Source organism: Colletotrichum navitas, assembly GCF_030913465.1.
Source record: "Colletotrichum navitas strain CBS 125086 chromosome Unknown LY79scaffold_72, whole genome shotgun sequence".
Classification (NCBI taxonomy): Eukaryota; Fungi; Ascomycota; class Sordariomycetes; order Glomerellales; family Glomerellaceae; genus Colletotrichum; species Colletotrichum navitas.
Window position 1 is genome coordinate 143,279 of NW_026850618.1, and position 23,522 is coordinate 166,800.

The window sequence follows — 23,522 nt, forward strand, 5'->3', positions numbered from 1 at the left end:
AAAGGCACCGGCGGTAAAGTAGTGAAGGGCAATCTAGAGAAAATCCGGCTATCGCCGAGTACCATAAGGCGTCAGAGGGATTAAGTTGATTGGCGGTTGAACTGAAAATCAGATTTACAAAATCAAGGTATCCTAGGTGGTATATGTTGTATGATTAAGACTAGTGTCAACATCAACACCCAATCAAAGGGGAGTTAAAGGTAAAACAGGGGCCATACAATTTGGGCTTGCATGAAAAGGATATATCGAGGATACCAACAAACGACCAATCAAGTAAAGGCCCTGTTAAACTATCTTTCTGGGCCTTCTTACATGAGAAGCAGCTCGATATTTGTAGCTCGGGGCAACTGTTGTCAGACGAACGCGGCCTTAGCCTCACGGGGCTGGACTAATTAAATACTATAATTGGACAAGCAAAACTGACGGTCACTCATGTTCTTTGTTCTATCTTCCTCGGCGACGCCTAAGAGTCCTCGCCCCCGGCCGTCACCAAGCTATCAAACCGGTTCCCTCTCCCCGTGACGAATTTCATCTCCTCATCCATGTGGTGATCTCCCAGCGAGTCGCCGGTCCTGTCCGGCAGCAGATCCTCGATTGCCCACGCGATCCTCTCGGCACCCGCCCTCGCCCCCGCCAGGTTGGGCGCCCCGGGACCCAGCCTGAGAGCCGCCATGCGCCCCGTGACGAAGAGCGGCACGTCCTGCGACCACATCAGGTCGTCGTTGATGCACGGCAATCCGCCGTGCCCGTGGAGGGGGTGGTCTCTCAGGATCGTCTGCAGGTACGGCAGCTTCGCGTAGTCGGTCTGCACGCCCGTCGCGAAGTAGATGTAGTCCATCCCCGGCATCGGCTCCCCGGCCGGCTCCGTCTTGACGTCCCAGACCCTCCTCTCCCCGTCGTAGCGCGCCTCGGCGAGCCTCGTGTTAGTGCGCAGCTCCAGCGCGCCGCGCGCGATGTGCTGCTTCAGCCGCTTCTGGTACGGCGGCGTGATGCTGCCGCCGCCGCGGGCGCTCTGGATCTGCTGGAGACGCTCCTCGTCCGAGTCGGCCGACCAGAAGTAGGCCTGCTCGACGTTGCGGAACTTGCCCATCCACGCGAGGTCGATGTCGAATGGCTTCACCCGGCAAGGGCCGCGCATGAGGTGCCAGACCTTGGTCACGCCGCGGCGGAGGGCGAGGTCCGAGAGCTGCGCCGAGGTGAGGCCGCCGCCGACGACGAGCACGTTGGTCGGCTTGCGCGCGGCGATCTTGGCCTGGACGACCGGGTCCGGGAACTTCTGGATCTGCATGCTGTGGCAGACCTGCGGAGGGGCCGCGCCACCGGGCTCGCCGGCGAGACCCGGGACGGGAGGGATCGTGGGCGCGTTGGCCGGGCCCACGGCGAGCACGACGGCCCGCGCGTAGTGGGTGGTTTTGTTCGAGTGGACCGCGAATAGCTTTGAGTCGGGCAAGACGTCTTTGATGACGCGGTACTCGATGTCCTCGACCTTCTCGTTCCGGATGAGGCCTTCCCGAAGGCCGTATCGGTCGACTATGCATTCGCAGTGATTGGCAAAGAGTGTCGTTGGGGGTGTGAAGTAGTCTTTCCGGTCCCGCTCGTCCACTTCTACGACGGCATGCTGTCTTGGACATGTTAGATCAGGGCAAACGGTAGTTTGAGAGGGCAGTATCTACTTTGGGTTGCGCGACTTGAGTCTCGCCTTGCGCAGGTGCTTGCTGATTTCCTTGCCAACGCAGGCCCTCAGCTCTTGGAGCTCATGCTCCTGTTTCCGCTCGTGGGCTCTAGCCAGCAAGGCGTCGCGATCGCAGGGGTCCACGTGGAAGAACATGGGACTCCGGAGGTGAGTGATTTCGAAAGTCTTGAAGAGACGGTTCCAACGGTTTAGCCACTCGTCTCCGGTGGCGTCCAACACCAGCGTCGAGTAGCGTTGGCCCTGGCTGGGCGTTCTCTTCTCGATAATGCTGCCATTCTTTCTGTTCTTCAACGTCATCCGACGGCCGTACTTGCGGATCCAGTGGTATCTCTGGTGCTCCTCGTCCGTGAACAGGGCCGAGGGTGAGTGCTCGCACAGTCGGGAAGCCACGGCCAGGCCACAAGGGCCGGCGCCGATGATGATTACGTCGTGGATGAACTGTTCGGTCATTTCGAGCTACCAAGATGCTCAAGATCTACTCGCGGGGTAATGGAGAGCAAGAGGGGTAGCAACGTAGGTCGCCTCCGCCGCGGGAGCAGGGTGAGTTTTGACATCCATTGTGCCGCCTCTTCTGCCGGACCTGCCTCAATCAACTAGCTAGTCACGAGGGGACGGCTGGAACCTACCTTGATGGCCAGCGGTACATTCTCGTCAAGGCCAATTAAGGGATAATGCGGGCGTGATGACCCCTGTTTTGGGTGTTTCTGACAGCACTGGTTTGGGTTGAGGACCTTGATGGACAAGAATATATGGGGAAGAACGAGGCAATGACATTTGGGCCGGAATCGATCTAAACAGTCCGTGGATTCCGCATGCTCTCTTACCATACTTCTGAGAAATATATATCGTAGCAGAATAACGTTCAATATGTCGGCAACATGTTTGCTCGTTGGGCTGACGCCTAAAGCATCACATCAACGCGAGCATAGCCCAACAGTATGGTGTAAGGTGATGGACGGCCCATTAGTCGTGACCCGAAACAGACGCATCTCGGAGAAAAAGTCGGGTTGATTTGTCTCTCAGTGGCATGCGGCTTTCACAGGGTCCTATTTGAGTCTCATCGCGATAGAGTGGCCAAGCTGCGGACTCCATTTCCACGGCCCAGGCCGGTGTGTGTTCCGGGATCCACCGCCTCCGATCATCGGGCCACCGGGCCCAAATCCAATGCTCCGCATCGGGACTCCCGCCCCGACTCAAGTGAACCTTCACCGACCCAGCCCGAAGGTTTCCTCGGCGGCAGATGCGGCCGTTTGAAATTGCTCAAGCAACCCTCGATTCATGCATCCGTTGCATCCAGGTGAAGCCACAATCCCAATGTGGGTCGAGAGCAAAGATGCATTAATCGGTAAATTTGATTTGATGAAGCCTGTATTGTGAACATTTTCCGAAGCTGAGACCATGAAACCCAGGGGAGATAGAGAGAGAAGGGAAAAAAAAAAAAAAAGCCGCAGGTTCGATGAGTTTCGATGCAGGAGAATGTCACTGTCACGGCCCAGCTGGCGGGCTGCATGCGCTGGGGCTGCCAGCTGGGTGTCGCATGTGAGTTGGACCGATGCTTGATGAAATCTCGATCTCCGTCACCTGACATGTCACGCTGTTATCTCTGAAGCCAAAAAGGGGATCGGGCCGAAGTTCAGCCAGGCGAACAGACCTGTCCCAGCTGGCATACCGGTAACTGTCACGGATGAATAGCTCGGGAGCGGCGGCACGTAACGCTGTCTCCCCTATCCCCTGCCTTAAGCAAGATGAAAAGAAATAAAAATAAAAGCCCCACATCCTCCCCAACAGAAATCTCGTCATCCCTGCTAGACTCAAATGACCCGCAAGGACTTTTTGTGCTTTCGCCGACTGAACCCATTGGTCGGATGCTAAGGCCAAGCCACGGCTGGCCTCGAGGTCCTCCTGGACGTAATTGTGCATACTGCTCAAGCCACAGCAGGATGACGCCACCAACGTTGCCAAGTATGACAGGATTCCATCTTCTCTCCCTGCTCTTCCTGTCATGTACTCCGTAATGTAGGTATGTACTGCTTACACTAGGTACCTGGGAAGTTAGGTACATGTCTCGAGCACGAGCCCAAACTTCGGATCGCAGCACAAGCAGAGCAAATTTCCCTTCGTCTTCGGGGAACTTCATGCTCCCCCTAGCCCGAGCCCGAAGAACAATGGATTAAGGACAGGGGGAGTACAAACGCGGGTCCAGAGTAATCTGGTTTTTTTTTTTCTCTTCTTCTTTTTCTGGACGTTGAAAATAGGAGAAGCAATGAAATGGCATGGTGCTGCTGCCACTGCTACAGCTTACTGTGGCATGTTCGCGCACAAATGGAAACCTTGTTTTGTGCTATGGGCAAATTTCGATGGACCGAGTGGCATTTCCGCGCTCGTGACACGCGACTGAATGAACGTGCCCGAGTAAAACAGCAAAGGAGCACTCACTAACCGGGAAAATCAAGCTCTAGTCTAATTATCACAAGGGAAACCAGCTGCTTGCTTTCTCTTCCAACACCGTTCTGCATGCAATCAATCTGCTATCCGCGTTTGACGAGCTTCCATTGCTGTCACAAGTCCGGCTTTTTTGGTTAGAATCGCGAGTCTATTAAAGTTTCAATCCCCGCGGTCCGCGTTACCCCCCGACCGGAGTAGAGTCTCCTCCCCACCACCGCTAGCTGCAGGTTTGGTTCCCGCATCATATGCGCATTTGGTTCCATCCTTCTCCGATCGAGCTCACGACCTCCCCCATCACCCGAGCACTTAGTCACTTCCTATAGTAGGTACTGGGCTGGCTACTCCCGTAAGTCTATGCTTCCATCCTCTTCCGTAGCCCCCCAGATTGCATTGCCTACACTGCACCACCGGCGTTCGGCGTTGGTCCTGCAGCTACTTTGCTTCGCTGGCATTTGACACCAAGCACAAGTCCAACCCTATCCCTCCCCCCCCCACGCCCTGTTCCGTTCCTCCCTCTTTTGTGTGTCTCTGTCCTTTCATACGCCCACGACATACATCATCATCATCATTACCTCCACACACCCTTCTAACATCCTGAACCAAGGCACAAACACTTGTGACGCCCACACGCCCGCGGCAAAAGACCTAGGCCACATACGTCCTGCAGGCCAACTTTCTCGACTACCCTACCTGTCTACGACATAGTCTGCCGATCTCCTGGAAACGCCTCCAATTCGACCCATACCAGACCCTTTTCCTTAGCGAAGTCGCAAGTAGTAACTCCACGCGGGACAAGGCACTTGTGCAAACGACATTCCACTCCACCGCCAAACAATTACCACCTCCCTCCCAACACACCTTCACACAAATAAAGACCGCAATGTCCTCCCCTTCCGGCTCCTCAGCAGCAGGCAAGCGGAAACGCACGACCGCAACAATGAACCCCACAGGCATGCCAGACGCTGCTGACGACGCCGACGCCGGCCTCCAGGCCTCCTCGCGCGACGCCTCTGGCGAGGAGGGCGACAGCACCGCCCCGGAATCCGGCCGCGTCGGCGGCCACCGCAAGTCCGACTCCACCTCCGCCGGCCACCCGTCTAAGCGGCAGCGCGCCGGCTCGGACCGCTCTCACGAGACGACGAGTAACAACAACAACACCCAGTCCTCCGCCGCAGCGGCAGCGTCGGCGGCGCAAAACCACTCCCTCGACCCGGGCGAACCCAGCGACACCACCGAGGCGAGCGTCGACATCGCCGAGCGCGTCGGCCGCAAGAACAGCCGCAAGCACGTCTCGATAAAGGAGGACGAGGACAAGGACGAGGCCATGCCGCCTCCGCCCACCGGCAAGCTCACGCACCCTGTCGGCTTCAGGACCAACGATCCTCCCGTCGGCCGCCCTGTCCGGGTGTACGCCGATGGAGTGTTCGACCTCTTCCATCTCGGGTACGTTGACACGACTTCCTTTCGCTCCTCTCCTCTCCCCATTTTTCATATACACACACACACAAGGATGACGCGTTCAACTAACCTCCCCCATTTAACAGTCACATGCGCCAGCTCGAGCAGGCCAAGAAGGCCTTCCCCGACGTCTACCTCATCGTCGGCGTTACCGGTGACGCCGAGACGCACAAGCGCAAGGGCCTGACGGTCCTCTCAGGCGCCGAGCGCGCTGAGACGGTCCGCCACTGCAAGTGGGTGGACGAGGTCATAGAGAACTGCCCGTGGATCGTCACCCCCGAGTTCCTCGACCAGCACAAGATTGACTACGTCGCCCACGACGACCTGCCCTACGGCGCTGACGAGGGCGACGACATCTACCGCCCCATCAAGGAGGCCGGCAAGTTCCTCGTCACCCAGCGCACCGAGGGCGTCAGCACGACGGGCATCATCACCAAGTAGGTCCCCGCCCCTGGACATCATCCCCCCAACAGAGGCCCCCATAAAAAAGATTGCTGACATGTGCTCCGTGTGTGCCCAGGATCGTCCGCGACTACGAAAAGTACATTGCCCGGCAGTTCAAGCGCGGCACCTCGCGCCAGGAGCTCAACGTCAGCTGGATCAAGAAGAACGAGCTCGATCTCAAGCGCCACGTCCAGGAGCTGCGCGATAACATCCGCACCAACTGGTCGACCACCGGCCAGGAGCTCTCCCGCGAGCTGCGCCAGTTCTGGCCCGCCTCACGCCCGCAGTCCCCGGCCCCGGCCGCCCGCACCTCGTACATCCAGAACGGCGACCACCTCGCCGCCTCCAACACGAGCAAGTCCCGCCTCAGCGTCGACATCCCCACCACCCCCGGCGGCACGCCCGCCGCGACCCAGTCCAACGACTTCATCACCGGCTACGCCCTGGGTCTCGTCGGCGGCGTCCGTTCATGGGTAAGTTTCTCTCCCCCTTAAAGCGAACATTTTTTTCCCATGCCACATGAGACCACCCGCCGGAACTGGAGTGTTTGCTGACGCGCCTGCTTTCCTTTTGTGCAGATGACCAAGAGCAAGAGAAGCGAACTTGACAGCCCGAGCCGCCGCAACAGCGACGATGACTCGGAGAGCGACGGCAAGAGCCCCCGCGGCCGCGTCGTCCCTCAACAACCGGCCGCCGCCACCGCGAGCGCCTCATAAAAAGGTCGGTGCCCCTTTTGCACGCGACGTGCCTTGGGCCATCATCACCAAAGGCGCATTATATCTAGCATCAAAAAGTCCGCGTGACACAAATGTCTTAACCTTGCCCACCCTACCCACCTTCACCTAATTATTGTTGCGCGGTAAACGGGATCGTTTTGGTCTATGGGCGAGGTGAGAGTTGAAGGAGAAGGGAAAAGGAGGAAAGGGGAAGGGGGCAGAAGAATGAAAGGACGGAACTCGGCTACACGAACAAACGAAACATGGTGGAAACCGTCTTGGGGCTTGCTGCTGTTTTGTTTGTTATTGCTACATTTCTCGTTGATCAGAGAGAAGAGAGACGGGGCGGCGTTTCGAGTGTTGTCTGTTTCGTCACTGGAGAGAAAGCGAAAGGGGGGGAGGGGGGTTTCCGGGGGACTTGTCTACACGATAGAGGGAACCCCATTCTGACTGAATAGAGATGTGCCACTACTACATAGGTTACCTGTCGGGGGGAAAACCCTCCCTAAATTGTCGAAGAAACAAAATCAAAAAACAAGAAGGCTAAGCGGGGTTGGCATACTCGTGATGTGGGCAGTCGTGGTCAGTGAGTGCGAGCGAACGAACGTATGCCTCTCTCGCAACCACACATGTGTTGAGAGTCCTGGTGGCATTCCTCCCCGGCGTCGACGGCGACGACGACGACGACGACGACGAGTATCGTTTGGAAAAGGTCTCTGTTCGCGGGAGACGGCTACGGCGGTAGAGAGGTGAGTAGAGCGTACCCTTCCCCTCCCTTCCCACCATGACAGGTCAGGTCAGGCAGGAGATGAGGGACTGGGCGGCAGGTAGGGGAATCAGTTCATCTCGCTGTTAACCCCTCCCCCCCCCCAAAGTGTGTTTATCAATCGCATCTCGCGGCTGGCAACCAGAAAATCTCTCGTCTTAACGCCCCGTGTTCACAACCGGCCCCCTTTTTAGCACTCGGGGTTTGCGCTCGCAATAGGAGAAAGGTGGCAGGTGATTCTCCTTACTTCATCCCATCTCTAACCAATTGCGCGCGGAAGAGGGCCAGGGTCTGTATCGTGCAGTAGGCACTGCCCTTCCCTCATCCCCCTCGCCTTGCCTCTTCCCGCATCCTCATCCTCGCGAGCGCGAGGACGCGGGACTAGAGCAAAGACCAGTCACTGCCCCATGCCGCAACCTTTACCCCCCTCACCCCCCTTTTTCCGTCGCCCGCCCGCCAAGGCTAGTGGTCTACGTCATAGGTCCCCTTCGGACTCGGGATATTCGCCGTCATCACGCCCGTCGCGTCGTGTGACGATCTAACGCTGCAGCAGCCATCTGCCTATCCCTCTCCTTCAGCAGCCCACACCCAGGGCCGGACCTGCGTCTATGAGGAGAAAAGGGGGGCGTGGCGTGGTGTGCGGTGTGAATCTCGCACTCACAAAGATATCACACTGTGCGTCTTGTTGGCACAGAGTCTCATCGGCGTGACCAAAGTCCCAACTAGTTCCGGTCTGTTTTCGGGCTCAGTTGGTTTCTCTGCTATCATGGGGTCGGGAACAGTTTAATGTTGAAGCTCGCAGGCTTCCTTCTATGCAAGGGCGGGCGGGCCCGTCCACGCCGCACGGCGCGCCGTGAGGCTGGGAAACGTGCATCAACGAACTCGCGGTCGTCAGTAGACGCACACTTACGACCTGCTTGGGAACGGCTGCGGGTGGCGGCAGTGCCCACCCAAACATCTCAGCAGCCCTGCCGTGGACGCAGTAAGACGCCCAGCACGGGAGGCTGAAGATACGGCCGCAGTAGCTCCGCCTGCCGGCACAGCCCACGGCCTGTTGGCCGGGCCCCAGATCCAGTATCAGGCCCCGCGATGTGGCTTCGAGTTGAAGAGGCTTGGGATGATGAGACAAACGCACGTTGGGTGAAGATCGATGGGGGTTCCAGGGACTCGCACTCGGCTTTAGTGGCGCTGGGAACGGTTCTGTGGGGTAGTGGGACGTTTGTAGCCGCTAGCTGACTCCTCTTCAACGAGACATGACTTGGCGGGGAGCTGTTGGAAGCTGTTTGTTCCAACGGGCACATCGTCCGGGGGAGGCCTAGGCAGCAGTGATGGCTATCTATGTCAGGTACGGTCAAGGCAGTGTTACTCTCTCTCGATTGTGATCAGCTCTACCACCCACTTCGAGTGATGATGAGCCTACCCACGACCTTACGGCCGTGAACGAGTGAAGCAACGCACTCGTGCATCATCGCGGCCCTAATTCTCCGTTATTTTGGAACACGGGATTTGATGCTGTCACCACCGTTCAGCTCTCTGTTGGGGGCCAGTCTCGAAGTTGCGACGGGCTGAGAACGGAGATAGTCTATCGCAAGGCTTCCGTGCATCGCTTGTGATAATGTCTGCAACGGATGATCACGAACATCGAACCAGGTGCCATAATGACACCAATCGTTTGCTTCGTCGGTGCCTTGAATTCGATGCCATCAAGCAGGCACACACTCAGCCAAGGCTCGAACACGAGGTGCGGCGCTTACTTTGTGGCATGCAGTAAGGAGGAAACATCCCAGAACGGAAATTGCTGCGCTTCCAGAAAGTATGATTATGTTTCTCCATGAATGAAGCGCCGGCTGCGCTAATTTTGGCGCCAGGCGCGTCACTCGATAAAAATCATCCTCAACTTGAAGTAACATAAAGACATTTTTGGACGGTAGCCGAGAGGTGAGATGAGTATTCTAGCCGCCCATGGCGAGCGCTAGAGAGCCGAGTCTGACGCTCGTGATGGGATGTGCGTGACGGGAAGGCTGAGCCAAGGAATCCTGCGGGTGGTGGACGGGAGTGTCGATATCCAGAGCCGCGCCGCATGTTGCCCCACGCGCAGAGGCGACTCAAAAGCCTTCCAAGATCTTTCTGCCGAGCCACTGCCCCCAAGAGTGAGGTGGGGCGCATCTCAAAACCTGTCTATAATGTCAGTTCGAAAAGGCTGTCGCGAGAACGAGACGTTGGGTCCGTATCCCACACCACACGTTGGCTGAGTAAGGCTCTGTCTAGCACGAACACCGTGCGCCATTGGTTGAAACATGTCGTCTGCGTGGTTGGTCCCATGCCATGTGCTGAACATGCCCGACCTGCTTTAGTCCGCGGGAACACGAGGAATCCTACGCGCCGGGCCGCTCAGACGGATCCAACAAGCAGTGAAGTTGTCAAGGCATCGACCTGGACTCGGCCGTGACCTTGTGGTCCAACTCAAATGCGAACCATGACCCACCCAACTTCGCTTGGCAGTTGCCTTGCGCGCGCGTGCGCCTCAAGCGGCAAGTAAATATGGCGGGAAGTCGACGGCCGATTGTCGATGACGTGAAGTCATCTCTGATGGCGGGCAGCGAGGCAGCGAAAATAGCAATCTACGTCGATAAAACTGGCGTGATGCGGCCAGTTCCGGTGGCTGGCGATTGGTGGCCGACGTCGACCAAAGATCAAGCCTTGACGGAGAATGCAGTGCAATCGATAGTGGAGGCTGCTGGTTGGGGCATTGTTCGCCGTCCGGCATGGGACAACCGTAGCTGTGGGATGAGTAGGAAGATGCAATGCAGCGCTGATCAGGCTGTGTCGTGGGCGCTTGAGAGCAGCAGGTACAAAGCACGATCAACATCAGCAAGTGCAGTGTGGTGTGCCGTGCGAGCGAGTCTGAGATGGGACCAGCCGCAGAAGGGCTGCCCTGGTGTATTACCTGGCACGCGGGCCGGGAAGCACTGTGATAGTTCAGATGACAGTCGGCAGGACCAACTGATTGGATCAGGCTGCATGCAGTGAGACTGGTCAGACGAACGTGGTGCGTAGCTAGATTAGATGCGCTTACCGGCGAAGGTTGCCGTGCCTGGCATCTAAGAGTTGGCAGGTTGGAGGTTGGGAGTTTGACGAGAAGGATGGTTGGTTCTCTAGGTACGGATAGATGGTTTCTCTTCTCTACCTACCTACCTACCTAGCGAGGTGGGGGAGACTTGCACTTCCATGGTCCGAGATGCGGGTCCGGGCGCACAGCGAAAATTGATGCTCGATGGACAACGACGTTATCGAGATGCAAATTTTTTCATCGGTGATGGATTTGGCCCGTGTCGACAGGCGGAATGCGATCGATGGTGGTGCCCCCCCATAGGGCCTGCACGGCAGACGTTAGACGGGTCGTTTCCACATTCATGCTTGATGCTTACTAGTAGTAGTAGCGTCTAGTTTAGATAAAACAAACGCTTGAACAAATGGGGACTCCGTGGCCGTCGACACCTGGGTCTCGGGGTGGTGCGTGCTTGGTGTGCGGATGCGCTGATCATTCCCTGTCGGATTGTCATCGGTGTGACAGCCAGCCAACAGGAAAAAGGCTGATGACGGAGGAGGTCCCCTAGCTAAAAATACATTATACCTCGCATTGTCTTTGGGTTGGTTAAGCGCCGACCCTTGTCCCCCCTCCACTACCCCCTCCTTTCTTTCCCTTCCCTTCCCTTCCCTCCCTTCCTTCTTTCCTTTCCTTCCGATAGTGCCTGCCGCCTGCCACCTTCACCTAGGTACCTCAAGCCGAGGCTAGAACCCTGTCAGCAAACTAGATGGCGGTAGGCTCTCCCGGATCAGCGCGGACAAACTCAATTTGCACTGTCACCGTCGGTCTGCCAGCATCTCGCAGCTGCCACCGACATGCTAGCTTAGTATGCTGCACCTTCATGACTTGTACCGCCGTGATCGAGCAGATGGCGTGGTGCATCGCGACTTGTGGTCTGTTCGGCACGGTGACCAAGGTACCCCAAATCGCTAGAAGTGCGGTGTGGGAAAAAAATTGATGGCTGTCAATGGGCGGTATCGGATAAACGTCGGTCATGGATAGCAAATGTACCTGCAAGCACTGCAACTGTGCAATCGAGCCTCACGATACTGCAATATCCAACACGAGACGTATCGAAGCGGGCCAAGGCCCTTGCCTTTACGCCGTAGGTTAGGCAGTCTCCATGGCAAGGCATATTATCCCTACGGCAGACACCGTGGGAAGGTGAAAGCTTTGTCAGGAGGGAGGTGTTATCTGCAGTGCGCTTTCCTTCAAGGTAAGCGAGCAGCTGGATTGACAGGCACGAAAAGATCCATTCTTGCTACCTTGGGTAGGTGCCTGCCTACTCACGGAGATTGTACGGCTCCAGTAGGGGAGGAACAATGGATCAGAGTAACAATGGCTTAGTCGATCCTTCCTCTACATGGGTGACAGGCCCTCCACCTTCCAACTCCCAATTCCCGACGTCCAACTTCCATCCGAGCGTGTGGCTGTTGGAAGTGACGGCCCTTGCTTGCCCTTAGCGAAAGAACTAGTGTACAGGCAAGTACCTAGTTAGTGTACAACTCCAGCTCCAGCTTGCTGCTAAAATCACGGCATTTTTTGCCCACGTTGCTAGTCAAACGGGGGATGGACGGCATCCAACCCCCAGAATTCCACTCCTAGCAGCTGCGAAGAAAGCCCCTTTCGCCATCCTCGACTGGTAATCCCCTCCCTCATCAACTCGGTTGCCAAACCCTTGGCGACTTACTTACGCATATCGGTCCGCTTCGAAACATCAGCCCCGAGATATCTTATGTTGGTTCATCTCTTCCATTCCAACACCACGACACCCATTGACCCATCCTGGATCGGCGAGCACTGCAACTCTACATGCGATAATAGCTCGTATCGGCATCTGAAACGGACCCCATCAACACACCATGCAGCCTGCTCCGAAACTTAAGGTTTCGCCAATATATCCCTCATCCACCATCGTCGGTCGGTCCGGCCCCCAACATACGGCAACGCGGACCAACTCCCTTCCTGCCCCTGTTTTTGACCCGCGAGAGCTGATCTTCCCCGAGACCTGTGGGTCGCTCTACAAGTGCCGTCGTCTCCGATGCGTGCCGAGGCGCCTCCGGCCGCCACCTGCCATGTATCCGGTTCCGACCCCAAGACATGCGTTGCGGGCTTTCACGGCAACCTACCCGTACAACCAATGTACGCATACAGAGCACGCAGCAACTGAGACACTGAAGAATTCCTCTCGCCAGCCACGTATCTCCCTTGAGCGGCGCTGTACCGCAGCCCGGGAACCATCCGTCCCTGCAATCGGCTCAGGCCGTCGGTGTGGCTCCATTCGGGAAAACCCCCACGTCCAAGTCCATATTCACCCGACGTTCGCTAAAATACCACCTCTATTGGGGGAGACACCGACGCTCGTCCGAGATTGTGAGCGTTGTCTGCCACCCCCAGAACACACGGTTCGTTTCGCCAATCTACTCACCCGCTTCGTCCACAGTCAAACCGCAGCTTGCCATCGTTTCAAACTTATTGTGACAAACGGCGCAGTTGGAATTAGGAGGAGCTTGATGACATAAAAATAGGTCGCTGATTCCAAGCAGTTTGTCGCCTTTGCATTGCACGCAAGCCCTTGTCGCACCCGCTGATTCAGGGCTATCCCTGTCATGGCTTCGTCTCTCCCCATGTATGTTTTTCAGCGGCCCGGATGCTGCATGGTCCGCTTGGCATTTCCCGTCCAAAATACCCTAGGTCACTTGCCGCCATCATCCTTTCAGTAACAGTGCAGTGTCAGACAATACCATACTCACGACCACCGGCGAGACCTGGTTCCCGTCCGCAATCGGAGCCTTGATCCGCCTCCACAACCCAGATTTTTCCCCAAGTCTATCGAATAACAGACAACGGTTTCAAGCCCCTGAATCATGGAAGAAACTGGTCAACACGTTCAGCTTATTTCGTTCAGGATCCTGGGTCCTCGGCCAGACTGGCATCATCAGACGCCATACGCCAAGGTCCAACGATCTCCATGTGTAGTGTAGGAACCGTGCATGAGCGTCGAAATAGATATGGCAGGACTCGGTCACGAGTACGACGCAAACCTGCTTATAGCCGTGGGTGGGTGGTCATAAGGCAAGTGCAATCTCTGTCACTACGATAAGTCGAAGCAACCACACAATGCAGTCAGACGGAGCCTCGACGGTAGCAAGTGTACCTTTCTTTGGCACGGGTCGTGCAACCGAGACGCACGTCGTCAACAGGTCGGGGCCTTAGCTGCCCTCGGTTGGCAATACGAAGGCTGGCAGGCCCGGTCCCGCTAGGGCGGATCTTTGGGTGCCCTGCAAAAAGTCAAAATCCCAAAAGGGCAACCCAGTCTAGCAGGGGTTGTTGACAGGGCAGCCGACTCATGCACACACACGGCAATGACAACGGTTCCCTTTACGGTCGGAACTGCGCCTCATCTCGTCTGACATTGTGCAGAATTCTCAGTGTGGTTTCTGCGGCTATTCCCCCAGAAAAGGTACAACCTCACTGCCACCTATTGCCCACCCTCGGGCGCTAGCGGGCGCTAACTGTGGAAAACGGAATGGCCGTGCTCCATTCGGCGCTGTTTCTCTCGTATCTACTAGTATGCAGTGACGCCATTACCGCATGTTTGCTATTCCCTATTGAGACCTCTGGCTCCCTTTCCTGTGCGAAACCACTGCCTTGTCGTTATGCGGTGCGGGCATTCCCACCATTGGCAGTCCCGGCAGGCCAGCTAGCAACATACAGAGAGATGTTGTCTCTCCCCATGGAACTTGCGGGGGGAGGAGGGTTCAGTCAAATCTGTCTGTGGGTTTGGGGTCTCGCCGACGCATGCGATGCGGTCGATCTTGTCGAGATCTCAGACAAGGAGGAGAGACACGGGACGGAGAGACATTGTCAAAACGGCAAGCATCGTCACCCGTTTCGTCGCCATCAAACGCGGTTACCTCATCTTGCCGCGGCTCTTCCGTGGGCTGGCAGACATCCCAGACGCGCTCATTCCGTAACATCGCGGCAATTTCACACTAAACTTGGAGAACTTGGGGGAGAGAGACGCTGCGCGGAGCAGGGGGCCCATCTGCCAGCCTGAGAGGGCTGAGTCGTATGACAAGCATCTGGCCGCCCTACCAATTAACCCGAGGCCAGCAACGATGGCGGGTGACGGAACCCCAGCTCGGTTGATGCCCTTTGAAGGACTGCCTTGCATTTTTTCCCTAATAACCTCCGTGCCCAACACCCTTTGCACCCATGCTCGCAGCCGACAGGGGAAGCGAGGCCTCAGAGAACGGCGTCCTTGAAGAGCTGTCATCCTCCCCTACTTCTGCCGCTCACTCGCATCTATCTCTTCTCAATATAGCAATGTCACCAACAACGAGTGATAGCGGACGCACCACCACTATCTTTATCTCTTCTCTTCGTCTAGTTCCATTGCGTTGCTGTCTCCGCAGACTACCAACCGCTCTGCATCTCACTTCAACCCCCCACCCACCTACCTGTTGGACACTCACTCTAGGCTGACAGACGCTCGAACAACCACCCCTAGGCTTTTTTTTTCCCCTTGCCTTGCCTTGCCTGCCTTACCCGTACCTGCCGTACCTTACCTGACTGCTGCCTTTCCATCCCACCCCGGGCAGTTTACTCAGCCCTTCCTTTCTACGCCGACACCCCCTTCTTGGGCCCTGACTGCCCCCCCCCTATTTTCACACTGCATCTTCACCTTGGTGTTGGGGGTTGATTCCAACTACACTTACTCGGCACTTCAGTCTATTCCAAGGAGGGGTCTTTCAGCCGGGGCTGTGTATTACTAACTTTGGCTTTGTTGCTGCCTCTGTCTGCAGTTCCCTCTCTGGGCACAATCATACTGCACCTCTGTCTTCTTCACTTCCCTTTTGGGAATCTCCAACCATGGCCAGCCTCCAGGACATCATGAACGCGGACGAGGACCAACTCGAATCCCACACTATTAAGAGCAGCCGGGACCCGGCTCCTTCGGCCGGCCATCATCGACCCTACTTGGCACCAAGCGCACCACCGTACAGCTCGAGCTATGCGATAGGCAGAGAACAAGCAGACAGTTCAACCACACAGCAAGATACTAAGCGCAGTTCATCTTCTCACACCACCAAGTCGACCCCTCCCAGCTCGTCGTCCTCGTCCAGCCGGCCACCAAACATCCGCCGTCGAAGCAACGTCAGCACCGATTCCATGGAGCAGTTAAACTACGGCTACGGTCACGGGTCGGCCTCTAGCAGCCTTGATCCCTCTGGCCCGTCCATGCGACCTTACGGCCACGCACCGACCGGAGATGTGCCCGTCAAGTTGACTCCCATCACCGGTCGAGTCAGTCGCGCAAAGAAGGGTATGAAAGTTCATACTTGCGACATTTGCCGTCCTTCCAAGGTATACCGTCACACCATTCAGGAAAAGAAGTCCCGGAGCATCTACTGACGTTCTATAGACGTTTACACGCGCAGAGCATCTAAGGTACGGTTGTGGCATTACGCCATCATGGCCCGCAGGTCACTGACAAACCCAACCACAGAAGACACCAGCTTAGCCACGAGACCCCTCAGTATGCGTGCCCCATTCTCGGTTGCGACAGGGCCTTCCACCGCAAGGATTTGCTGGAGCGTCACCAACAAAGACAGTACGTTTTCATCCCTCGAGAAGAGTTCCGAGTAACGGTGAACCGTAACTAATTCGTTCTCAGCGAACTGGAAGGAGACAAGGTATCGAGAAGTAGAGGGACAAGCCAAGTCCGCAGAACCTCCGCCACTTCAATCGAAGGGGGGGTTCGGACCTTGGGGTTGCAACATCCCATGCTCGGGTTCCAGCCGAACGCCTCGGCCCCGATCCAGAGCCTCCCAATGACGCAAAGTATGTCCCATGCCAGTTCATATCCGTCCATGGACGCAAGAGATGCGGGCAAATCAATGTCGCCTCATATGGGAAACGACGGCTACCGTACACCGTCAGGTGATACTGGATACGGCGGTAGTTACTCCCTGTCCACTGGGCCCGCGCAGCAGCCCCTGATGCAACAGCCAAACAATGGTTTCAGTACTTCTCCTCCATTCGGTTCTGTCGAATACCAGCCTCGTACGACGCCCGGTTTCCCTTCGTTGTGTCTCCAGACTGAGGGACTTGGGTTGCAGATGTCATCGGATGGTCCGCCTGAGCTCTCGCACGCTCAAGACCACGGTTGGCCGTCCTCGGCCTCCGACAGCCCGTACTCGACGCCTTCCGACAACTCGCGACGCACATTCTGGCCGCCGGCAAGGGCCCCTGTCACCGATTGGCCGACTGGTCTTCTTTCACCTTATCCGGGTACCGGATTCGATCCCATGGCAACAAGCAATCCCTTGCTCTACCACTACCCGACCTCCCCCCAGCTCAGCAACCCGCAAACGTATCCGATGCTCGATACTCCCATGTCCACATACGCGGGCGAGCAGACAATCTTTGACCCCCACCAACAACCCCGGGTCTCCAACACTGTTCGTAGCCTGTCCCCGCCGGTGACGTCGGCATCGGCTCAATCTTCTGAAACTCTAGTCACTCCGTCGACAGCACTACCGTCGGACCGGATGATGAACTCACTTGCCTGTATGGGCCGTCAGAAGGAGGTGGCGTTGGGCCTCCTGGCGGCCCCGGCCCTGGTGCAGGGCTCCTTGCCTCTGCCTCCTGCAAATGTCTGCAAAGCCATTCCCGCCTACCTCGAGGTCTACTGGGAGAAGTTTCACCGCTCTTTCCCCATTGTCCACAGGAGGACCTTCGAGGCCGCGGCGGAGCAGGCTGACGTGCTCCGCTGCGCCATGGCTGCAGTGGCTACTCAGTACATGAGTGCTAAGGAGGACCGCATCAGGGGGAATCAGCTGCATGAGTACGCCTGGCAACAATCAAGACGCGTAAGTCAGAAAAATCTCAGGGTCAAAGGGTGGCTCGCTAATAGCAGCGTGGTTGCAGTTCCTCCAGTGGGATGTGCCTGTCATGCAAGCGATTCTGCTATGTGAGTTTTTTGCACGGTTTCGCGGCCGGCGTGCGGCCATCAGGCCATCAAAAGAATTCGAGTCCATCTACTCAAGGGTGAGTCCTCTTCAGCGTTGTTAGTGAACGACATGTTGCTCTACTTCTTTTCTTCTAGCTCGCCAGTCTATTTGTTCTCTGGCCTTGTTCCCTTCTTCCCCTCTCGGATTCTTCATAGTATCAGGTTCTAAAACATGATTCCAGGTTTACGACAATGCCGTCATCTTCGGGGCAATCCCTCAGACAGGTCCCAACAGCGTCAGGTGGCACACCTGGCTCGATATCGAGACCCGTCGCCGCCTTCTTTCTGCCTGTTTTGTCTTGGATATCCACAGCTCGGTCTATCTGGAACAGCAGCGCGTCCGCAGCTTCGACGTTGCCAACGATGGCATGCCGCCAAAAATCCCTCTCATCGGCCCCAACCAAGACCTCTGGGACGCTGCAAGCGCAGATGCGTGGGCGGCGACAGTCTCAGCTAAGGGAGACCGTTCGGGTGAACAGACGCTACTCTCTTTTATCAACCCTGATACCCTGTCGAGAACAAGCATCAAAACCCACGTCCTCTTCGATCGCGCGGTAATCCTGGCATTCGAGGCGCTTCTACTACCTACACGTGACGACCCGGCGCACATGACACCCTCGACTGAGATTTCGGAACCGGGGACCTTTCGCATGGCCAACATCTTCCCGGACTGCCCTGTAGCGAACACCTACCTTGCCCTACACCACACCCCGCTCTACGACCTGCTCGCCGTCTCCGGAGACAGCTGGATCTTCAGCCAAAAGGTCCTGCAGCCAAAGTCCTTCGCCGAACACCAGAAGCGACTCAGGAGCTGGTGCGACTCCGGCGACGCCGCCGTTGCCGTGGTCTTCGCATGCCGCGCCCTCCGCGCCTTTACGGAACACGGCAGTGCCGAGAACCAGGAGGACTCGGACGACGACAACGACGACGACATGGGTGCTTGGGGTATGGGCCGACCCCGCATGTGGAAGGACGACATCTCGGACTATTGGGGCATGTACGTCTGCGCACTCATCTGCTGGGCCTATGGGCACCGAGCGAGCCGCGGAGATACCGCTGAGGGTAGCGAGCTGGGCGATTGTGACAGCATGGCGATCCAATGGGTCCGCACCATTGCGAGCATGCGGGCGAAAGACGTCGCAAGGCTGCGCTCCAAGGAGGATACCATGCCTGTCGTGTCGCTTGTGAGGATGTGGTTGGATGTTGACTGTCTTGGCGGGCGCAGTCGGTTGTACGTCGACGCGGTGGGCGTGCTCAAAAAGCTGGAAGAAGGCATGAACTGGAAGTGGTTCTAGATGATGGTTATCGGCTGATGAGCATCTATTGTTGCATCTGCATCTGCATTTTATTTTCTTCTCTTAACCATTTTCGTCTGCCTTGGATCTTCTTCGGCATGGCTCACAGCACACATACACATGCAGCAGAAAGCACCTGGCCAGAAGGACATTATACCTATTTGCGTTGTATCCTTAACGATATCGTTATAGAGGAGGGGGGAGATAGAGCAGAGGCGGTATGCACGGAAGAGACAAAGCTTCACAGGGAAAGAAAGAAGGTCACCGGCCAAAGGAGCGGGCTCTGAGGTATTGTTGGGCCAAAGTAGAATATATACACCAGGGGCGTAGTGGTGAAGACGCTTTGATAAAGAATACACAAACACGTTTCAGAATAAGCAAGTATCTTAGGCACACAAGGACTATAGACGGACCGTAGAGGGTTTGGTATGTTGCCTTTACTCCGATAACGTCCGTATTGTTACCCAAAAAGTTGGCAACGGAGGGATGGTGATCGTTTGATATCCCCCGAGCCAAAGCGGCTTGTTTGGCGTCGGGAGAGAGCCCGCTCGTCCGGGAAGAGTCCCCGTGAAGCTCATTGCATGGTGTTCCGGTAGGGTTCGTTGCTGTTGTCGTTCTGCCCCCCGAACCACCTGGAGTGGCGGCAGGTTCGGGTTCGGGTTCGGGCTCGTACCGGGCTTACACGAACGGGCAGCAACGGGGGGGATGGGAGATTTGGCATTTGGAAAACCCAAGGAGGGGTCAGGTCCTGCAACTTGAGAAGCCCATGGTAGAGGGCCGGGGGCGATGGGGGAGGTTCGGGATGCAGGCCCCCCGGGGATTTCATCCCGTGGTAGCGAGATATGAAGGTAATATGACGGACGGGGTTGGAAAGATGCCCAGCTCTGTAGTCCCCTTTGATTCAACTTCATTCCGGGGAAAGCCTCGGGAGAAGGGGTTAGGGTTGGGCGCGCGGCAACGGCTTTCTTTCAGCGTTTCCCCCCCCCCCATCCGCTCCCCGTCGGTGATACCCAGCTTACGCGTTGGTTGTTTTACTATGGGCAGAAATTTTTTGATTTCCTGTCAGGCTCCGGCGGCTCTGGAGCGGCAGCCGCTGTTGCTACTTCTGCTTTTTTTTTTGGGGGGGGGGGGGGGGGGGGGTCCAATGTACGAAGAAGCCCCTCCGGGAAGGCCGGCACTAGAATCTTGCTGTACGGAGTGTTGTTCATCAAACTACCACTGTATCATGGTTTTCGTGGTGCCTCGTGGACTAGGTATGGGCAATCGTACCACTTTCCCCTCCTCCACCGAAGACCGCTAACTGATCCCCGGGGAGGGGCTTTCGTCCTCGCGGTGCCGACGCAACCGCGACAGTAGGAATACGGTTGTTGCGGGCGTCTCATGCAAGACTCCTTTATACATGGGAGCCGAGCTCTGAGGATGAATAGGGCCTCCGGTCCTTGGATTTCGGCCATCTCCGCGGGTTTCGGGAGAATGCTCTTTCCCCCCCCTGGCGACGGTGAGTCTTTCGAGACATATCGGAACGCCGTTCGGTTAGAGTGATGTACTATCATAAACACCGTTTGCTGATTTGGGTCGCAACGACACCCGTCTCGTCCTCGCCCTGTGGCGAAGCCATTCTAGATCTCCCCTGGCATTGTGTTATGCAACGGCTTTGAATATGTCTCGAGCGACATAGACTGCATGTTGGTTTCTGAGGGGTAGATACCTTCTCCTGGACGTAGTCGTCACAGTAGCCATTTCGGTATCTCGCCGTACGAAAGCGCGCAGATCAGCTCCTGATATACTGACACACGCTTTGCGCCGGATGATTTCGCCCAAAAGTCAAAGGTCACCCTCTGCACATTCGATGTCTGGAGAGGCGTCTCGCAGCTAAACATACGCAGGCGAGCGCTCTGCGAATACCCCCCCTCCCCCCTCCTCCCCAAGAAATCTACAATAAGTCAGCAATTGTTTATTGGAGAACTTGCAAGGAAATGTTTGCAACCGGAGAGCGACGACGTGTTGTTCCACGAGCCCCGAAAGACCTGGAGGGGAAACGAAGACGATATCTACTTCCATCGATGAGACCTGCGGTTGAAAACTGCAAAGACCTGGAGAGGAGACGAGGGAACTGCCATATCCTGGAACGACTGAGAAAAAAAAAGGCAACAGTGGCAGACATGTGAAGTCCAACACTACGTCCAAGTAACCGAAAACTCGGAGCCTAACCCGATACGAACATGACATCGCTGTATCATGACCATATATGTGCATGGAGAGAAGGGGGGGCTATCTCGACGTTCGTGTCTATGCATGCCATCGACACGACGCCGCCAGCATTTAGGTCGGCTACGTCTGTCACACAGGGGAACAACAGTGAGAGAAAAGCCCGGGTATAAGATCGAGGCCGACGACCATTACTACGATCGCACCACGACCGAGTCTTGTCCCCGCCAACGACCGTCCGAACGGAAGCGAGCGTCGATGGCGAGCCACAAAAGGTACACAGTCAATGGCCGAGACAGCCTTCCGGCAGCAACAGAGGACGATGCTCGTCTGGGGAGCCATACGTCGACGAACACACCCAAGGCCAGCGACCATTTGTGAGCGAGAAAGCGCGGGCCATCGTGCTGGAACGAACGCCCTCTTCTCCGTCAACACACGGGTTTCCCTCCCAGGAAACATCGCCTGATTCCAGCCCTGCCCTTGGCGACTGCTCCAATAACTACGTCGACAGCAGCTTCAGCAATGGGGTCACAGACAGCCCCCCCCTCCCCCCGTTTACCCTGAGCAAGGCGGTCGAATAACGCCCGTATTTACACGGCAGTCAAAGCATGGGAACAGAAGACACGTGCCAGTCCCCAAAGGCGGCGAAAAGCTGCGTACGGCTTTGAGTCCGGCGGGAGACCCCGACTCTCCATCCACATGGACCCGGGTTTGCCATCTGAACCAAGCCCTATTTCGCAGTCAAATGCACAGGGGGCCCTTGAACTCGCCGCGAAGAAGAGCGCAAAGAAGCTCGCAGAACTCTGCCGACGTACCCCCTCCGTGGACTCTTGTCATGGAGTACGGCTGCACTGCGGAGCAACCCAGTTTGACGAGAAAAGAGCTGACCACTAGCTGGGTCGCGATACGTTACGTGCAACGGTGTGTAACCACGCGCCCGCGCGAATTCGACCGTTTGCGCAGACGGCCTAGCTGGAAACCACCAAAGTTCGAGGGCCGCCTTGGTCCGATCGCGAGCGAGGGGTTGACATCGCCACCAAGGCTGCATGCCAGGCTTGAGAGCCGTCAAGCATATGAATACAGAAAATCATCTAGCGATGGCGGACACACCGAGGATACACAGCAGGCATTTGCGGCGGGCGCAAGCGGGAGATGCATGAATTTCGTACGGAAGCCCCGACAGTACAAGATACGTATCTCGGCCGTGCAAAGCACAAAGAGAGAAGACTCGAAACGAACCGAGATTCCGTCTGATGTTTGTCACGTGCTAGAGCTCCGACGTCGGCTCGAAAACGTCATAAAGGAGGCGGGATTACGTACCCATGAACCTTTTGGGGGACCTCTTGAGGTCAAGACGAACGTTCGGTGGTTCCGAGAAGTTCAAAGTCGACCAGCATCTTGACGTCGAGGACACTCTCGGACACACAACGGAAAAAGCATTGCTGGACAAGAGATGGGGCCAAATGCATATGCCCATCCGAGCATTGTCTTAGGTTTGCGCCTTGCGACATCGGTTGAACACCTACCTAGGTTCCTAGGTTGATAACGGCGGGAAGCTGACAGGGATGAGCTAGGTGGGTGAGTCGATCATCATCAAATCAGAGAGGCACAATCGAGTCCGTATGAAAGCCTTCTACTGCGGTGTAATGGCCGAATCTTGCGCTCAAATGGCCTCTTACATGACAGACACAGATGGAGCGGCGGCTGAGGCTCATGGGGGAGGTTGGTGTGCGTGATCTGGTTCAGCGAATGGCAAGGACCATGGTTGTCTCAGTTCGGGAACTGTCCCTGTCCGAGTCCAAAGCTTCCACCCCCTTCTTCCCCGCAATTCTCTAGGTGCGGTACGATCTTTGGGAGATGAGACCCGTTCGTGATTCCGGTCGGTCACGGGAAATAGCAGTAGCCATTTATAGGTATATTGCAATCTTGCGATGGGCGTTAGGTCGCGAGAGCATGTGGCCAAAGCTTTTTAGCGCGTCGCTCCATCAGGGACGTTTCAAGCGCACAGAAACGAGGTAGGACGGCACTTGATGATCAGAGGGCTGATGAGGTTCGGCCGGAAAGGCTTGGGAATTCGTGAACAAAGGGGGGTAAAGAAGAAGAAGAAGAAAAGGAGAAGGAGCAACCGATCGGAAAGTCATAAGCGGTGGACTTGGTGTGGTTGCATCGGCCGTGTCAGCGACTGCAGGGCTTTAGTGTCCGGGCCGGCTTGTCAGAGAAGTAGATGCAGCGGCTGACGGCGACAGCAGATTGGGGTTGGTGCTGATGCTGGCGTTGGCGTGGTGTGGTGGCTGGCCTGGCGTCAGGGGTGCGCGGGATATGGTACAATAGGCGATGCCTCTTGTGGTCGAGACGGCAGGAGAATCGGACATTGTAGAGGCGGCTAGGGGA

At 56.5% G+C, this 23,522-nt stretch overlaps 9 protein-coding genes across 9 annotated transcripts; 6 read left to right on the forward strand and 3 right to left on the reverse strand.

The window, feature by feature from the left end:
* Window positions 1-463: 463 nt before the first annotated feature.
* LY79DRAFT_523416 (FAD binding domain-containing protein) lies at window positions 464-2,143 on the reverse strand (the record flags this gene model as incomplete). The annotated part of the gene is made up of 2 exons (XM_060555534.1): window positions 464-1,622; window positions 1,674-2,143. 2 exons carry the CDS (start codon window positions 2,141-2,143, stop codon window positions 464-466), a joined length of 1,629 nt encoding a protein of 542 aa, XP_060410181.1.
* A 2,875-nt stretch (window positions 2,144-5,018) lies between these two features.
* LY79DRAFT_523389 (cytidylyltransferase) lies at window positions 5,019-6,756 on the forward strand (the record flags this gene model as incomplete). Its single annotated transcript, XM_060555530.1, has 5 exons — window positions 5,019-5,280; window positions 5,320-5,581; window positions 5,683-6,033; window positions 6,117-6,513; window positions 6,619-6,756. 5 exons carry the CDS (start codon window positions 5,019-5,021, stop codon window positions 6,754-6,756), a joined length of 1,410 nt encoding a protein of 469 aa, XP_060410182.1.
* A 1,009-nt stretch (window positions 6,757-7,765) lies between these two features.
* On the reverse strand, window positions 7,766-9,355 carry LY79DRAFT_582815 (uncharacterized protein; the record flags this gene model as incomplete). The annotated part of the gene is made up of 4 exons (XM_060560290.1): window positions 7,766-7,813; window positions 8,433-8,722; window positions 9,042-9,209; window positions 9,277-9,355. The coding sequence occupies 4 exons, from the start codon at window positions 9,353-9,355 to the stop codon at window positions 7,766-7,768; spliced, it is 585 nt and encodes a 194-aa protein (XP_060410183.1).
* A 521-nt stretch (window positions 9,356-9,876) lies between these two features.
* On the forward strand, window positions 9,877-10,760 carry LY79DRAFT_362536 (uncharacterized protein). Its single transcript, XM_060552749.1, has 2 exons — window positions 9,877-10,543; window positions 10,599-10,760. Exons 1-2 carry the CDS (start codon window positions 10,064-10,066, stop codon window positions 10,689-10,691), a joined length of 573 nt encoding a protein of 190 aa, XP_060410184.1. The 5' UTR covers window positions 9,877-10,063; the 3' UTR covers window positions 10,692-10,760.
* A 1,455-nt stretch (window positions 10,761-12,215) lies between these two features.
* Window positions 12,216-13,405, forward strand: LY79DRAFT_362556 (uncharacterized protein). Its single transcript, XM_060552750.1, has one exon. The coding sequence runs from the start codon at window positions 12,473-12,475 to the stop codon at window positions 13,130-13,132; it is 660 nt and encodes a 219-aa protein (XP_060410185.1). The 5' UTR covers window positions 12,216-12,472; the 3' UTR covers window positions 13,133-13,405.
* An 866-nt stretch (window positions 13,406-14,271) lies between these two features.
* Window positions 14,272-14,838, forward strand: LY79DRAFT_565468 (uncharacterized protein). Its single transcript, XM_060558734.1, has one exon. The coding sequence runs from the start codon at window positions 14,332-14,334 to the stop codon at window positions 14,668-14,670; it is 339 nt and encodes a 112-aa protein (XP_060410186.1). The 5' UTR covers window positions 14,272-14,331; the 3' UTR covers window positions 14,671-14,838.
* A 647-nt stretch (window positions 14,839-15,485) lies between these two features.
* On the forward strand, window positions 15,486-18,923 carry LY79DRAFT_523403 (uncharacterized protein; the record flags this gene model as incomplete). The annotated part of the gene is made up of 6 exons (XM_060555531.1): window positions 15,486-15,980; window positions 16,039-16,064; window positions 16,123-16,227; window positions 16,291-17,488; window positions 17,547-17,666; window positions 17,811-18,923. 6 exons carry the CDS (start codon window positions 15,486-15,488, stop codon window positions 18,921-18,923), a joined length of 3,057 nt encoding a protein of 1,018 aa, XP_060410187.1.
* A 374-nt stretch (window positions 18,924-19,297) lies between these two features.
* On the reverse strand, window positions 19,298-19,911 carry LY79DRAFT_565472 (uncharacterized protein). Its single transcript, XM_060558735.1, has one exon. The coding sequence runs from the start codon at window positions 19,832-19,834 to the stop codon at window positions 19,361-19,363; it is 474 nt and encodes a 157-aa protein (XP_060410188.1). The 5' UTR covers window positions 19,835-19,911; the 3' UTR covers window positions 19,298-19,360.
* Window positions 19,912-21,736: 1,825 nt separating this feature from the next.
* On the forward strand, window positions 21,737-22,928 carry LY79DRAFT_362654 (uncharacterized protein). The gene has a single exon (XM_060552751.1). The coding sequence runs from the start codon at window positions 21,877-21,879 to the stop codon at window positions 22,531-22,533; it is 657 nt and encodes a 218-aa protein (XP_060410189.1). The 5' UTR covers window positions 21,737-21,876; the 3' UTR covers window positions 22,534-22,928.
* The last annotated feature ends 594 nt before the right edge of the window (window positions 22,929-23,522 follow it).